Source organism: Haliotis rufescens, unplaced genomic scaffold (assembly GCF_023055435.1).
Source record: "Haliotis rufescens isolate VD_foot unplaced genomic scaffold, xgHalRufe1.0.p SCAF_4, whole genome shotgun sequence".
Taxonomy (NCBI): domain Eukaryota; kingdom Metazoa; phylum Mollusca; class Gastropoda; order Lepetellida; family Haliotidae; genus Haliotis; species Haliotis rufescens.
Window position 1 is genome coordinate 43,139,913 of NW_025964112.1, and position 16,785 is coordinate 43,156,697.

Genomic DNA, 16,785 nt, shown 5'->3' on the forward strand with positions numbered 1-16,785 from the left:
GCCACCATCAAGCCTCGGTGTCTACTTTAATTTGGCACAGCAGCTTAATATACCTCTTCAGCCTGCGGCAGGCCAATGGTTGGAAATCTTAGAATCGATTCGAACCATCAGCCAGGTCAGAAACGAACGTTGATCTCCTTTGTGACTAACCGTCCAAGTTCTGTCGATGCACAGCAGCCGTGGTCAAACCGAGTATTTGTTTTATTGTTGTTTAACGCCGCACTCAGCAATATTCCAGCTATATGTCGGCGTTCTGTAAATAATTGAGTTTGGACCAGACAATCCAGTGATTGATATCAAGAGCATCGATCAACGCAGTTGGGATACGATGACATGCATCTACCAAGTCAGCGAGCCTGATCCCCGATCCCGTGTTGTCTCTTACAACAAACGGGCCGCTGAACATGACCCGTGTTTGAACACAGAGACAAGGGTGATAACCCACAAAGATACATTGACGGGGAATGCAGCGATTTGTATCCAACCGATATCCATTGCCCTTGAATACACTGGGTTGCGGTTGTGTACGCTCTGCGCACAAGGGGGTAACTTGAGAAAGACATAATGATATCGAATGGCAACTCAAAGTTCTGTGGCAAATATAGTGCTAAAAACGTTAAGGACCACCCGATTTTTTTAATGACCATAATTAATCTGTCATGCCAAGACATTAACTATAGTAATATGAAAGAATCGGGTGATCATAAACTCTTTTTGATAAGTATACAACCAATATATGTACGAACAGATTCCGCAAAAAAAAAGATCCCAAGATGTAACGATTGTTTCTCTGAATATTTCTTACCACAAGCCACGTGAGGACTCCGGGAGTCGGAAACACTCCAAACAGCCATTTAAATAAGGAGCCGAGTGAGCTCAACGCATAGGGTATGCACATCGCTATAATCAGGTAGACGTAATGCAACAGGTGGATGTGATAGTGATCATGCCCTCTGGATACCACCTGAAATGAGACAAATAAATCTATGCATTCAATATGACAGGGGTTCGATGGACACAATTGCATTGTGTGAATCCCATACACAAACATGCAGATACTGCAGGCGATTTCTATATTTACTCTCAAAAGAAGTTAAGGACCATCCGATTCTGCCATATTACTACAGTTAATGCGTCATGGCATGGGGGGCTCTTGGGTAGATCAGTGGTTAAAGCGTTCGCTGGTCACGCCGAAGGCCCGGGGTTAGATTCCCCATATGGTTACAATATGTGAAGCCCATTTCTGGAGTCCCCCGCCGTGGTATTGCTGGAATATTGCTAAGCGGCGTAGAACCATCATCGCTTGCCCTGTCAATGTTAATTGTAGTAATATGAAAGAATCGGATTGGCCTTACGTTTTTAGATGTATATCAACGCTGGGCCTGAACGTCCCCTTGAACAGGAGTTGAAAAGCGGTGACTTTAAAATAGAATTCTGTTTCATGTCTCACCAGTTTGTTAGAGCTGTTGGTGGCAATGTTTGAGATTATGACCATGAGCCCAAGCCTCTGTGCCACGCATGCGCAAAGGATGATTAGGAAGAGGAAGATGTAGACCAACACTTTTAACACCTTGAAGGTCATCTGGTCGAACGTTTCTTTCCGAATCACCTCCGTGTCGACAACGCGGAATATGTCCCAGAAGCTGTAAGACACATGTTCACAGTGAGTATCGAGTATGTCAGCATGCAAAGTGTCAAGTATGGGTCTACCGTGGAAATTCGGATGAGATTAGAGGTACCAAACAACCTGGTTCAAAAATGCGACCAAATGTATCGGGTAGTCAGGCAGACTGTTGTATAATAATAATAATAATAATAACAATAATAATAATAATAATAATAATAATAATAATAATAACAATAATAATAATAACAATAACAACAACAACAACAACAATAATAATAAACACCCACATCTTTAAACAATAAACCAAGTGAGCCTTATTGGTCTGCTCTGTCTTGGATACTAGGGATATATTTTTGAACACTGTCTCTCATTCTCATTCTCACACTCGCTCACTCTCTCGCTCTCGTGTGTGCGTGCGTGCGTGTGTCTGCTGATACTAGTCCGGACTAATGCCGATTGTGTAACGTCAGTCCACTGAGATACCATGCCACAGTTTAAAATGGATAGCCAACTCAGACACGGCATACTGACTCCGAGCTGACCAGTCCTTGTTTTATCCCCGTAATGCCGAACGTCAGGCAGGGTAACAACAGTTATCTTCTTTTGTAATGACGCGGCCGGGGAAACACGAGGAGGATATCAAGTCGCAGTGTTATATGTGATACATTACATTGCTGTTAATTAATAATGGACAGAGAGATAACAAATACCAGGTTGTCTCTTTATGCTCGATTTTGAGACTATTTAAGAACTTACTGGGATTGTTTGTCATCTGCGGCTGGTGGTGTTCTTCGGGGCGAAGCGGATTCTTCGGAAGGATGTGGGGGTGGGGGTGGGGTTGGGGGTGGGGGTGGGGTCGGGCTTCTTTTTGGAGCTGCAGTTTTCACCCTTTCATGTCTGTGTGTTGATGAAGAGGAGCTCCCTGAGCCTCCAGATGTTCCTGCCGCCGAGGACATTCCGGAAGATGACGATTCCCAATCCTCCGGGATATCTGACAACGGGCTGTACACTTCGCCCTATACATCAACAAACCCCTAGATTCATTATATACACCGAGTAGAAAGAGAAAGTATTCCGAGATTTTTTATGAAATTGATAAAATTGATAGAACTGTTGTTATATTTGATTATGTCTATTTTACCATCACGCATTCATGTAACAGTTTAAAAAAAATTATTCTACGGCCTGTAGATACTACCAGAAGACTACTTGCCCCCCTTTTGTCTGGTGCTTCTATCTGTACCTCTTTTCGCGTGCGTTCTTCTTCCTCTCGATTTCTTCGTTTGCGTTCTCCTTCCTCTCGTTCTTTTCTTTCGCGTTCTAGTTCCTCTCGTTCTTTTCTTTCGCGTTCTAGTTCCTCTCGTTCTTTTCTTTCGCGTTCTAGTTCCTCTCGTTCTTTTCTTTCGCGTTCTAGTTTCTCTTTCTCTTCCAGTTCCAATTCTTTTCGTCTCAACTCTGCCTCCAATTTCACCAAAGCCAAATCCGTCATGAATAGCTGTAAATTAGTAAATGAAACTGTTACGGCTACATATAGTCTCCTATATAAAAGATCGATTGGGTTAAGAATCCGGCCAACAAAAAAGGCAGTTATTCATATGATATTCTTTTGCCACGTTTCCTATTTAGAGACGCCCCCGGTGTCTGTTTCTGTTGGACGTGATAATGATCCGATGTTTACAAGAGACCCTGCTTCAATTGCTTCACGACCCAATGAACAGATCTTTCCTCGGTATTGATGCCCGGGCATGGTTTGACGGGGTCCTCCCAATTGTCAGACACCAAGTTGTCAGACACCCAGTTGTCAGACACCCAATTGTCAGACACCCAGTTGTCATGATCAGACACCCAATTGTCAGACACCAAGTTGTCAGACATCAAGTTGTCAGACACTCAGTTGTCAGACACCCAGTTGTCAGACTGTGGAATATTGTTTAACTGCCACACACCCCTTTAGGCAGACCTGTGCACATTGGCGACAGCACTGTTGGTAATTACGTCAGGACAACTTCAGACCACAGTCATCCTCCAGAACAGCCTGTCTGAGAAGATCAAGTTTGTCAGCAGCCTTATCAAAAGGGCCAGAGAGAGAACCCATATGCAGTTACTCTACAAAGAATCCGATTCCGTATCTACCAGCATTCCCCAGAATTCCTTTACCTGAGCAAAATATTCCAAATTCAACAATGAATTTGGAAATTACTCGATTATGATTGGTCAATCAGGGGCTATTAAATGACAATAAACCCCCTCTGATTGAAACAGCTGGTTTGACGTTCGCATCACCGCGGAAGCTAATATTCATAGAATAGTACTTTTTTAGTCATTGTCGGAAGGCGTATATAAATAATTATACCCACAATTACAGGTTACAAAATGTAAAGTTGCGGTTACTACAATATTTAAAGATTGTGTTGCAGTACTTTTCGTGCAGAAAACTTGATAGAAATCTATAAAGAGAATGTATTTTTAAGTTTCGGGGACAACAGAGAGCTTTGAATTTGGCGCTTCTCTATTTACGACTGTGACGTCATATCTTTTGCGTCACAATGAGCGATATGACGTCATAATGATGACGTGCGGTGAAGAACGCTTGCCATGCCGCTTCACTCAATATATTAGAGTGCGCGGTCGGTTCCAAATTCAATTAAGGGAGGTAAAATTTCCAGGTCACTTAGCTCTACATTGAAAACACAGTATGTCCTAAGTAGAAACCAATAATAATTCAAGAATAAACACTGACTGGTATAAATTGTGTACCAGTTGTCACACAGTTGTTGACGACAGGACTAGTCCATTAGGATTTAAGAGGCTATATCACACACCTGGTGTGCCCTCAACCATAAAAGTTGTTGTAAGCTGTCTGGCAAATGGGGGGTCTGACAAATGCGAGATGGCCGGTTTGACATAACATTGGGGTAGCCACCTCCATGGTGTAGTGTTTGCAGGTAGACGTTGATGGTGGGGGCAGATTATCATCATCTTCATTTGGGGCAGTATATTGTCAGTACAGACTATCAGATGATAAAGTTTGGATAATGGTTTTTGGACTTGATAATTTGGTGATAACAGCATTAAGGAATGTTGGTATCTTGTTGCTATAGTAGTGAGTGAGTGAATATGGTTTTACGCACTTTAAGCTCTATTCCAGGATTATCACGTCGGGGGACACCAGAATGGGCTTCTCACATTGTAGCAAGTAGGGAATCGAAGAGGTCTTTCGGCGTGACGAGCGAACGCTTGAACCACTAGGCTACCCCACCATGCCGTAGGTATAGTAGGTGACAGGAAATGAATCTTAATCTTAGCAACTACTCAGGTATTAAACACACTGGGGGAGGATTAGCTGCGAAAGAAACTGATCAATGCAATTTATTTGTTGATTTGGAAGGGGGCCGTACCTCCAAGTGAAGTACTACATTGCCTTTTTCTGTCAAAATTAAACAAAATAGGCTTTATAACCTGGGATTTGGTATGTTCAGTCTGGAAAAAAGACATTGAGATATATATATATTTATTTATTTATAGTTTAACAAGATCCAGAATCTGTAAGAGACCTATTTAATGAGGGAAGCCGTCTTACCATTTTCTTTCCCAAAGTGAATTGGTCTGCCTGCACACCAGTAACTTTAAGGATGTCTTCACACCTGGTAACGTCAGTTCCCTCTGAAGAGGTTGACAAGATCCCAAATCTGAAAAGATCCATGACTTTAATTCCTGATACAAAGTACCATCTGCCATTTCATAAACACATAGGGTATGGATCACGCAGCCTCAAGAAGCGCACTGTGCAGAGTTGCGTCCCTTGATCGTGCCAACATGCTCTCGTCTCCCAGGTTCTAGATGCACTCAAGTTATCAACAAGCATATCACATAATTGGAATAGTGTTCAAAAGAACGTATCTAACTGACCATTCTGTAACTTGGTTACAACTGTTATTGTCATGGTGACATTCATCTACCGTCATATTAATATTATAATGCAACAGTCATTACAATATTGTCATTCGACAATGATGGTAATATTGGCATGCACCATGATAATAAAACCCCAAATCCCCATACTATATCCCAGAAGACCCGTGAAACACACAACATGCAAGAACAAATATTTAATATACAGATTCTCAGAAAATTGCTAAAAGTATTCGTGTCAAACCTTTTGAGGACATCCTTGAATGTCTTCCTGATGGACCAGCCTTCCTTCCTAATGCGGGCCACCTCCGCGATCCCGTTGTATTTCAGCTGTACAACCACTTCGGCATCCAGGAACGTATCTGGGGCAAGCTTCGTGTTGGGTTTGATGCATCTGAGTTTAATACAAAATGTGAAGTTAACCTGACATGAGGGATGCAGACATAGGGTCAGGACGTCAGTAGAGTTTCGTGGTGTCACTTTGTAAACTTCGGCATTATACTTCTAAGTATAATGGCATACGTTTCATAAACATGTACTTGGCAATGTGTATCTGACATTGAGTTCATTTGAAATTTAACAACATTGAAATTTGGAATAAGAGTGAAAAACATGTCTTACCTGACAAAACTTGACCCGGAATTTCTCAACTTATCCACAAGATCATCCAAAGAATTCTACAATGTAAATATATATTTCAAATAATTGTTCAATGCCTCTAAACACGTTCAGCTGTGTGAAAAGCCAATATGCATCAAATGTACCATGTTAGATAATCAAAGAGACGATAGTTGGTATATGTACTTTAATTGGTCGGCAATAACATGAACAAAAATAAACATCAATATTAAATTTGAAAACCTAAAATCTAAATTATACTAAGTCTTTGACTTACTTTGAAGTATTGGGTGACTGTTTGTGTTTGAACGTGTGTCACTTCTTCTCCAGCTATCGTTGAGGCACCCCTTGAAGACAATAAATACGCCAAATAGTTATTATACATACAATGATCCCTTCTTAACCCGACGTCCTGGGGACAATCACAAAAATATCAAGATAACCTATATCGAGACAAGATGAGTGATAAACGGAAAACCTTACTGCCGTTCATCATTTTATTCCAAATAAAATCAACCTTATTCAATTCCTGGAAACGTTCGTACATTTATATTTACTTTAATATAATGACATCAAACTTAATTATTTCTCATGTTTTCCACAAGTTGTTCTAGCTCTAATGTTTAACAATATGCGGTAAGGGCTACATTCTAACCTACATCAGTACTACACTAATGATTGTTTGTTTAAACATTTCTATATGGTGTTTCCTGAAAATACAGTAGGCCATGTAAGAGTAAGGCGCTAAACCAGCCGGGCTTCACCAAATACTTATTTTGTTCAAACATTCCACCATCTGCATGGCTATTCCTCTGTATATTACGTAGTAAGACCTTTCTAGTCGTTCTGTTTTACCCAGAGTTTCACAATGTTGTTTGTTTTGTGCCTTACGTTTTACTTTGTAACAGCTGGCCATGATGTTCAAATATCCAAAGTAATTGAAATCTATATGTACTTGGTCTCTATAAAGACGGTTTCCTTGTCTTGCAATCAAGGAGACTAGAAAACTTGAGAAACTTAAAGATACTTGAGATACTTAAGCTACAGAAAAAGGCCATTTTGTCAGGAGGTAACCTCCCAGTGTGGCCACCGACCTGCCTACGCCTCATTGAACACAAAGTCCAGCTGGAATTGGATGAAGTGACAGTGTCAAGTAATTGAGTAAGAAGGAATTAGCAACTAATTCTGTACTGATAAAGAAAGAAATCTGTCCTGACCAGAGATGCTTATAAGCATCTTTATGTAAGCAGTTACACAAGTGAAATGAATAGTGACACTGAACAATAAACACACAAAACGTTTTCAATGCAAACGGTAAATAAATGTATCATATGAATACTTTGTTTTGGTTTATTTTTTTAGTTAAAGATCTCAATCAACCATGAGTGGTTATAATGGGAATAGTAAAATGAAGAGTGGTCACAGTAGGATCTTTCACTGTAACTAATTAAAACACAGTGGTCACACAGGGAAGGGCCACATTGGGAATAAACCTGCCAAGATAGTGTGTTCTGTCGCGTGATTAACAACAAAGAGAATCGCGGCAGACCCCTCGGAGAGGAATATATTCAATTGAAATGCTATATTTGTGTGAAGATTACCTCCTACTGGCCATGAACTGGTTATGGCTCTGCCTGATGTCCTTGATGACGCTTCGAGAAAGATGTTCACCACGCGTTCTTCTGGTCTGCGACATACCGTGACGAGTTGACTTCCGGTAGTTGAACTGGGTTCTGCAGAGGAGACACACATACTGGACATTCACGTGAAGCTGATTGGTATTTGTAGCATGATATACAAGGACAATATATGTTATTAATTGACACAGCGTCTGGGTACGCACACAGGACCTAAGCAGCGACTAAAGCCTGGCTGATGCATGTCATCGTAACTCAATTGCGTTGACGGATGCTCATGGTGTCAATCACTTGATTGTCTGGTCCAGACGCGATTATTCACAAACCGCCATCATGTAGCTGAGAACAAACAAACCGAACCAAACCCTGCAAATTCGAGTGGTGTGTGCTCGTACCGGCGACGTGGTATGTTGATCATGGTCATCAATAAGAGATAAAAGCGTCAAAATCCTTTTCATATTCTAAGAAATCACCGCCAAAAGCAGGATCCCGAATGCATCATAAGCATGTGTTTTTGAATCACTATCAGGTAGCTTGATTCCTGGTTGACTGTGTAGGGTTCGGTTATCTTACCCTCTATGATATAGAGTAGGGCGTAATAGAAATAAATTGTATTTTCTTTTGGATGTCGCCCACTTCTTTGGTGACATGGTACTTACACAGATATAGTTCCGGTATCGCCCTTCTCCACAGTGAAGAGGTCAGACACCATCTCGTTTTGGCTGTCTTTCATACACTTAATCATCTCCGGACTTAGGGTGTCACGGTTCTTCTCCAGGAAACCTTTAGCGTCATAGCTCACCTGAACACATGCATTGAAACATTAACATGCGGGTGTGGCTATGCTATGATGCTTGATTGAAAGCATTGCATATTGGATTTACCCTCCGATTTTAATACAATTATAATCTTGACTAAACTTAACATTTAATTCGTTGACGTTGCGAGTTCATCAACCTACGAACATGGTCTTTTTAGTAAATTGAGTAATTTTTGGTAAATCTTAAGTAACTATGTACAATGCATTTATCAAACGTCCCCTCGACCCTGTCCTGGTTGTGATCGTGGAGACTTGGTTTTGACAAGCAGTGTATATTCTGGCAATATAATATACATCACAAACAGACCTAGGGACCGTTCCGCAAAGCAATCTTTTCATTAAGACAGTCTTATCTCCAAGACTTGAGCACAGATTTATACTAGTCGTCGCGCCAAGATCGCTTTGTGAACGGGTCCTGTCAAACTAGGATTCGCATGATTTACACATATTGGACATTAACTAAACCTGTCAAAATAGCCGTGGCTGGCCATGCCAATTTGTTATATAGAAATGCGTTTCTTTCGAACTGAATTTAATCTGAAAGTTACGTGTATGTATATACGTTGATCAGTTACATCTTGTGAATTTAAGATCTTGTTTTAAGTTAAAATTTGTTCAACTCTAATTATGACACTTTGACATAAAGCATACCTCTCTTGCAAAATGTTTGATCCCAAAAGTAAGGTTAGCTCCTGGCGGTGTTCGAAAGACTTCATTGTTGGCAAATCTGTCCTTGAGGGTGTGTACAAGCGATGAGTCTGTGCCTTGCTTCAGTTTGATGGTATATTCATCTATTTGGTCGAGTATGCCTTTCGACTGAAGAGAAATATACATATTGTCTGAAATATATGGATCTTGAGAGCATATATTATATAATGTTTGTTTGTTTGTTTGTTTGTCTGTTTATTATTCATCATTAGTTCAGCTATATGACGTCGGTCTGTAAATAATCGAATTTTTTACCAGACAATCCACTGATTGACATTTTGGTTATCGATCTTCTCAATTGGGATACGACAACATGCATCAACAGAGGCAGAGAGCCTGACCACGCGATCCAGCTAGTCGCCTCTTCGGCAAGCTCAGGTCGCTGAAGATCAGTTCTAACTCGGATCTACATGGGTAATATTATATAATGACAGAGAAACTCGTTACTCCTGAATCCGCCGTGATGAAGAAATACGGTAATTCATGCCGTCATACCTACCATAAAGAGAGAAACGATGTGGTCATTGTTTGTGTACTGTATGCCCAAACAGTCTCCGGCCACGCCCTCATTCCGATAGATCGCCTGCTCTTCCCTGAAGATCTGCTCATTCATGAAGCCCTGCATCCTCTCATTGACGAGATTGATACACATCTGTTCAAAGCTGTTCTCCCTCAGGCACTCGAAGCCACAGATGTCCACCATTCCAATACTGCCAGCGTTCTCGGCACTACAAACGTACACAGAAATAGTGAGTGAGTGAGTGAGTGAGTGAGTGAGTGAGTGAGTGAGTGAGTGAGTGAGTGAGTGAGTGGGTGGGTGGGTGAGTGAGTGAGTGAGTGAGTGAGTGAGTGAGTGAGTGTGATGGGTTTAGCGCCGCTTTGAACAGTTTGGATGTGGGAAGAAAGCTTGAAGTGATGCGGATCTAAGATGTTTACTGCGGTGGTGAAACCCACTAGCATGTGCATGGTGCTGATCATGACAAACTCCGAGATATAATCAGTACAAACCGTCATTCGAACCAACGATCATAGGTTTCTGGCACGCCAAGGGGACGCAACTCTGCACAACGAATTAGAGCGCCTAAGAAGACTCGATCAAGAATACCCACTACACACAACTAGACGTTTTGTCCATACAAACGAGTGTGTTTGTATGTTGGCTAGATTGGATTGTTGCACGGGCACATCGCTCTGATTGTTTGCGACAGCCTCCGTGGTCTAGTGGTAGAGCGTCCGCCCGGAGAGCGGAATGTCCGGGGCTCGATCCCCGGCCGCATCATACCAAAAGACGTTAAAAGATGGTACTTGTTGTTACCCTGTCTGGCGCTCGGCATTAAGGGGCTAAAACAAGGACTGGTCGGCTCTGAGTCAGTATACTGTGTCTGAGTGGGGTATTCGTGTTAAACTGCGGCAGGGTATCTCAGTGAGCTAGCACTATTAATTGGCATCAGTCCGGACTAGTACAAGCAGCCACACAAACACACATACGTACATGCACGTCGCTATATAAGTGCAATAATCTTGGACGCGACGTTAAACCCCATTTCACCTCACCTCACCTGATTGTTTGCTTTATTTAGTACCAAACAGGACCATTTGACCAACTCGTGTTATTCCGGGAGAAGCCGTCTTCTTGCAGGTTACGGAAAGGGGCGAGTGGTGACGAATGATACAGGACGGGTAACACGTGTCGTTTTTCGGATCACAGTTTCTTAGTAAAGTACAAATTCTACTACATTTTTACCACTTTCTTAAAGGCATTGTCTAATTATACAGAACTTATTTCGATGCCTGTGGTACTTAAACTCTGCAGACTAACTTCATCCTATACATCAGAATGGGTTGCAATACTGACGTGTCGTAGCACGGATGAAGCGACTCGTTGATCTTTCGGATGATCCAACCGAACAGGCGTTCATACAGCGCTTTGGCTAGTGCGTCTCGGGCCCCCTCGGATTCTCGCTTCCTTCTCACTGTTTGAATGTCCCCTGGCAAAGACACGGAAAGTTTGTTTGTTTGTTCCTTAACGCCGCACTCGGCAATATCCAGGCTTTATGACTGCGGTATGTAAATAATCGAGTCTGGACCAGACAATCCAGTGATTGACATGCATATTCACCGATCTACATGGGATACGTTGACATACATAAACCAGGTGAGCGAGCCTGACCACCAGATCCCGTCAGTCGCCTCTTATGACAAGCATGGGTTGCTGAAGACCCTTTCTATCCCGGATCTTCACGGGTCACAGACAGGTTATTATCACATAATGGGTAGGTTGACAGGATAATGCCATTGGATAAAATAAGGTATCCGTTAGGTTGATTTACGGATACATATGAAGGAAAAAAACAACTACGGATATTTACCCCAGAAATGTCCCATGCCTCCACCCTTAATATGAATCTCCAAAATATTATATTAGATACCTTGTCCTGGGATATGTATTTTCTTTGAAACAAGGGCTTCTGTGACAGCATTCGGGTCAGTGTCCAACAGCAGAGTCACTGTAAAAATACACAGGCAATTATTTTACATGTACCTCTGTCCACCAGCTTGAACGGCCACGTGGCACCTACATGTATAGGATCACATCGATAACATTAAGAATAGTGGAGTTATAATGATCATGTCATCATATTTAAGAAGCTGTGATTCCTGATTTACTACGACGCATTAAACAATATCCATGACTTGACCCAAAGACACACTTAATTCAAAAATAAAAGTGACAAAACCCTTTCCATATTGATAAGAAATCTCGGCCCAAAGCAGTGTCCATTGTACGATTCCGACTTTACCATGAGGATGTGTTTATGAATCAATATGCAATACTCATGAAACAAGGTGTTCGCGAACAAAGATTCCCTCGACATACCCATGTCAAAGAGCACCTCGACGTTGACACCTACACCCAAGAGCATCTCGACGTTAACACCCACACCCAAGAGTGCCTCGACGTTGACACCTACACCCAAGAGCAGCTCGACGTTGACACCTATACCCAAGAGCACCTCGACGTTTACACCTACACCCAAGAGCACCTCGACGTTGACACCTACACCAAAGAGCACCTCGACGTTTACACCTACACCCAAGAGCGCCTCGACGTTAACACCTACACCCAAGAGCACCTCGACGTTGACACCTACACCCAAGAGCACCTCGACGTTTACACCTACACCCAAGAGCACCTCGACGTTAACACCTACACCCAAGAGCACCTCGACGTTGACACCTATACCCAAGAGCACCTCGACGTTTACACCTACACCCAAGAGCGCCTCGACGTTAACATCTACACCCAAGAGCACCTCGACGTTGATTCCTATACCCAAGAGTACCTCGACGTTGACACCTACACCCAAGAGCGCCTCGACGTTAACACCTACACCCAAAAGCACCTCGACGTTGATTCCTATACCCAAGAGTACCTCGACGTTGACACCTATACCCAAGAGCACCTTGAAGATAATACTCCTCTACAAGAGAACATCGACGTTGACACCTACACCAAAGAGCACCTCGACGTTGACACCTACACCCAAGAGGGCCTCGACGTTAACACCTACACCCAAGAGCACCTCGACGTTGACACCTACACCCAAGAGCACCTCGACGTTTACACCTACACCCAAGAGCGCCTCGACGTTAACACCTACACCCAAGAGTAGCTCGACGTTGAAACCTACACCCAAGAGCACCTCGACGTTGACACATACACCCAAGAGCACCTCGACGTTGATTCCTATACCCAAGAGTACCTCGACGTTGACACCTATTCCCAAGAGCACCTTGAAGATAATACTCCTCTACAAGAGAACATCGACGTTGACACCTACACCCAAGAGCACCTCGACGTTGACACCTACACCCAAGAGCTACTCGACGTTGACACCTATACCAAGAGCACCTCGACGTTGACACCTAAACCCAAGAGCACCTCGACGTTGACACCTACACCCAAGAGCACCTCGACGTTTACACCTACACCAAGAGCGCCTCGACGTTGACACCCATACCCATGAGCACCTCGACGTTGACACATACACTCAAGACTAGCTCGACGTTGACACCTACACCCAAGAGTACCTCGACGTTGACACATACACCCAAGAGCAGCTCGACGTTGATACCTATATCCAAGAGTACCTCGACGTTGACACCTATACCGAAGAGCACCTTGAAGATAATACTCCTCTACAAGAGCACCTCGACGTTGACACCTATACCCAAGAGCACCTCGACGTTGACACCTATACCCAAGAGCACCTCGACGTTGACACCTACACCCAAGAGCACCTCGACGTTTACACCTACACCCAAGAGCGCCTCGACGTTGACACCTACACCCAAGAGCGCCTCGACGTTGACACCTACACCCAAGAGCACCTCGACGTTGACAACTACACCCAAGAGCACCTCGACGTTGACACCTACACACAAGAGCACCTCGACGTTGATACCTCTATCCAAGAGTACCTCGACGTTGACACCTACACCCAAGAGCACCTTGAAGATAATACTCCTCTACAAGAGCACCTCGACGTTGACACCTACACCCAAGAGTACCTCGACGTTGACACATACACCCAAGAGCAGCTCGACGTTGATACCTATATCCAAGAGTACCTCGACGTTGACACCTATACCCAAGAGCACCTTGAAGATAATACTCCTCTACAAGAGCACCTCGACGTTGACACCTATACCCAAGAGCACCTCGACGTTGACACCTATACCCAAGAGCACCTCGACGTTGACACCTACACCCAAGAGCACCTCGACGTTTACACCTACACCCAAGAGCGCCTCGACGTTTACACCTACACCCAAGAGCACCTCGACGTTGACACCTACACCCAAGAGCAGCTCGACGTTGACACCTACACACAAGAGCACCTCGACGTTGATACCTCTATCCAAGAGTACCTCGACGTTGACACCTACACCCAAGAGCACCTTGAAGATAATACTCCTCTACAAGAGCACCTCGACGTTGACACCTATACCCAAGAGCACCTCGACGTTGACACCTACACCCAAGAGCACCTCGACGTTTACACCTACACCCAAGAGCGCCTCGACGTTGACACCTACACCGAAGAGCACCTCGACGTTGACACCTACACCCAAGAGCAGCTCGACGTTGACACCTACACCCATGACAACCTCGACGTTGACACCTACACCCAAGAGCACCTCGACGTTGACACCTATACCCATGAGCAGCTCGACGTTGACACCTATACCCAAGAGCACCTCGACGTTGACACCTACACCCAAGAGCACCTCGACGTTGACACCCACACCGAAGAGCACCTCGACGTTGATACCTACACCGAAGAGCACCTCGACGTTGACACCTACACCCAAGAGCGCCTCGACGTTGACACCTACACCCAAGAGCGCCTCGACGTTGACACCTACACCCAAGAGCGCCTCGACGTTGACACCTACACCCAAGAGCGCCTCGACGTTTACACCTACACCCAAGAGCGCCTCGACGTTGACACCTACACCCAAGAGCGCCTCGACGTTGACACCTACACCCAAGAGCGCCTCGACGTTTACACCTACACCGAAGAGCACCTCGACGTTGACACCTACACCCAAGAGCACCTCGACGTTGACACCTACACCCAAGAGCACCTCGACGTTGACACCTACACCCAAGAGCACCTCGACGTTGACACCTACACCCAAGAGCGCCTCGACGTTGACACCTACACCCAAGAGCGCCTCGACGTTGACACCTACACCCAAGAGCGCCTCGACGTTTACACCTACACCCAAGAGCACCTCGACGTTGACACCTACACCCAAGAGCACCTCGACGTTGACACCTACACCCAAGAGCACCTCGACGTTTACACCTACACCCAAGAGCGCCTCGACGTTGACACCTTTACCCAAGAGCGCCTCGACGTTGACACCTACACCCAAGAGCGCCTCGACGTTGACACCTACACCCAAGAGCAGCTCGACGTTGACACCTACACACAAGAGCACCTCGACGTTGATACCTCTATCCAAGAGTACCTCGACGTTGACACCTACACCCAAGAGCACCTTGAAGATAATACTCCTCTACAAGAGCACCTCGACGTTGACACCTACACCCAAGAGCGCCTCGACGTTGACACCTACACCCAAGAGCGCCTCGACGTTGACACCTACACCCAAGAGCGCCTCGACGTTTACACCTACACCCAAGAGCGCCTCGACGTTGACACCTACACCCAAGAGCGCCTGGACGTTGACACCTACACCCAAGAGCACCTCGTCGTTGACACCTACACCGAAGAACGCCTCGACGTTGACACCCACATCGAAGAGCACCTCGACGTTGATACCTATACCCAAGAGCACCTTGAAGATAATACTCCTCTACAAGAGCACCTCGGCTTTGATATCTATACCCAAGAGCAGCTCGACGTTGACACCTTTACCAAAGAGCAGCTCGACGTTGATACCTATACCCAAGAGCACCTTGAAGATAATACTCCTCTACAAGAGCACCTCGGCTTTGATATCTATACCCAAGAGCAGCTCGACGTTGACACCTATACCCAAGAGCAGCTCGACGTTGACACCTATACCCAAGAGCAGCTCGACGTTGACACCTACACCCAAGAGCAGCTCGACGTTGATACCTATACCCAAGAGCAGCTTGAAGATAATACTCCTCTACAAGAGCGCCTGGATACACTCACCAACATTCAAGGGCTCCTCATCCCATATTTCAGACGTATCACTTTTGGGGTCCTCCAGGAATTGTATCTCTGTCAGGTGTATGATGGCTGCCAGGATTCTCTGTATATTATCTCTTTCCTGCAAACGAAATATCGGTCAATCGATATTTATAACAGTGAGATCAATTGGTTTGGACCATTAAGTCAGGTGGTTCCCACATTATATTCGCTGTGCAGAGTTGAGTGTCATTATCCTATGATTTGCACTGATTATGTTTCTTGGTTGTTCGGGGTTTCATCAAAGTGGTAAACGTCTGAGACCTTCATCACTTGAGGCTTTCCTTCCGCATCAAACCGACACCAAGTGATACAACTGAAATACTGTTCAAAGCGGCGTTAAATCAACTCATCACTGAACTGAGTTTAATGCAGATGTGTACCCTCCAAGATCACACTGCACTCATTCTTGTTAAACTTACACGTTTCATAGAATCATTGAAAATAGGTTCGACGATAAATATTTCTTTTTGCACTTGACGGATGCAACCGAATGGTATGTTGGTTTAGGGCTATCGTTTTGGGGTATTTCTAGGGACTTAATGTTGCGAATAGTTTACCAACCTCTTCCGGAATACCAATTTTCTTCAGAACCTCAAAATATCTGCGGTAATCATCAGCATCTTCGGAAGTCCTCTTTTTGTCTCTGCTTTTTGCGATTCTAGAACATAAGACAACTCTATCAGATCCAGTTGCAATCCCCCGGAGAAC

The 16,785-nt window shown here is 44.3% G+C and overlaps 1 protein-coding gene across 3 annotated transcripts in view; it reads right to left on the reverse strand.

Annotated features, from left to right (window-relative positions):
* The window catches only part of LOC124135929 (chitin synthase chs-1-like), a 47,827-nt gene that overhangs the window by 17,829 nt on the left and 13,213 nt on the right, over positions 1-16,785 (reverse strand). For 2 of the 3 annotated variants that reach the window (XM_046501625.2, XM_046501624.2), the window contains exons 8-23: positions 16,639-16,735; positions 16,039-16,156; positions 11,752-11,829; positions 11,178-11,310; positions 9,822-10,050; positions 9,266-9,430; positions 8,454-8,596; positions 7,759-7,890; positions 6,435-6,504; positions 6,161-6,216; positions 5,784-5,933; positions 5,208-5,316; positions 2,841-3,122; positions 2,384-2,643; positions 1,451-1,643; positions 806-964 (exon numbers count right to left, since the gene is read on the reverse strand). In XM_046501625.2, coding sequence (XP_046357581.2) covers positions 806-964; positions 1,451-1,643; positions 2,384-2,643; positions 2,841-3,122; positions 5,208-5,316; positions 5,784-5,933; positions 6,161-6,216; positions 6,435-6,504; positions 7,759-7,890; positions 8,454-8,596; positions 9,266-9,430; positions 9,822-10,050; positions 11,178-11,310; positions 11,752-11,829; positions 16,039-16,156; positions 16,639-16,735 — 2,374 coding nt within the window. The remainder of the gene's footprint in view (positions 1-805; positions 965-1,450; positions 1,644-2,383; positions 2,644-2,840; positions 3,123-5,207; positions 5,317-5,783; positions 5,934-6,160; positions 6,217-6,434; positions 6,505-7,758; positions 7,891-8,453; positions 8,597-9,265; positions 9,431-9,821; positions 10,051-11,177; positions 11,311-11,751; positions 11,830-16,038; positions 16,157-16,638; positions 16,736-16,785) is intronic. The other variant, XM_048381964.1, reaches the window with a different exon arrangement.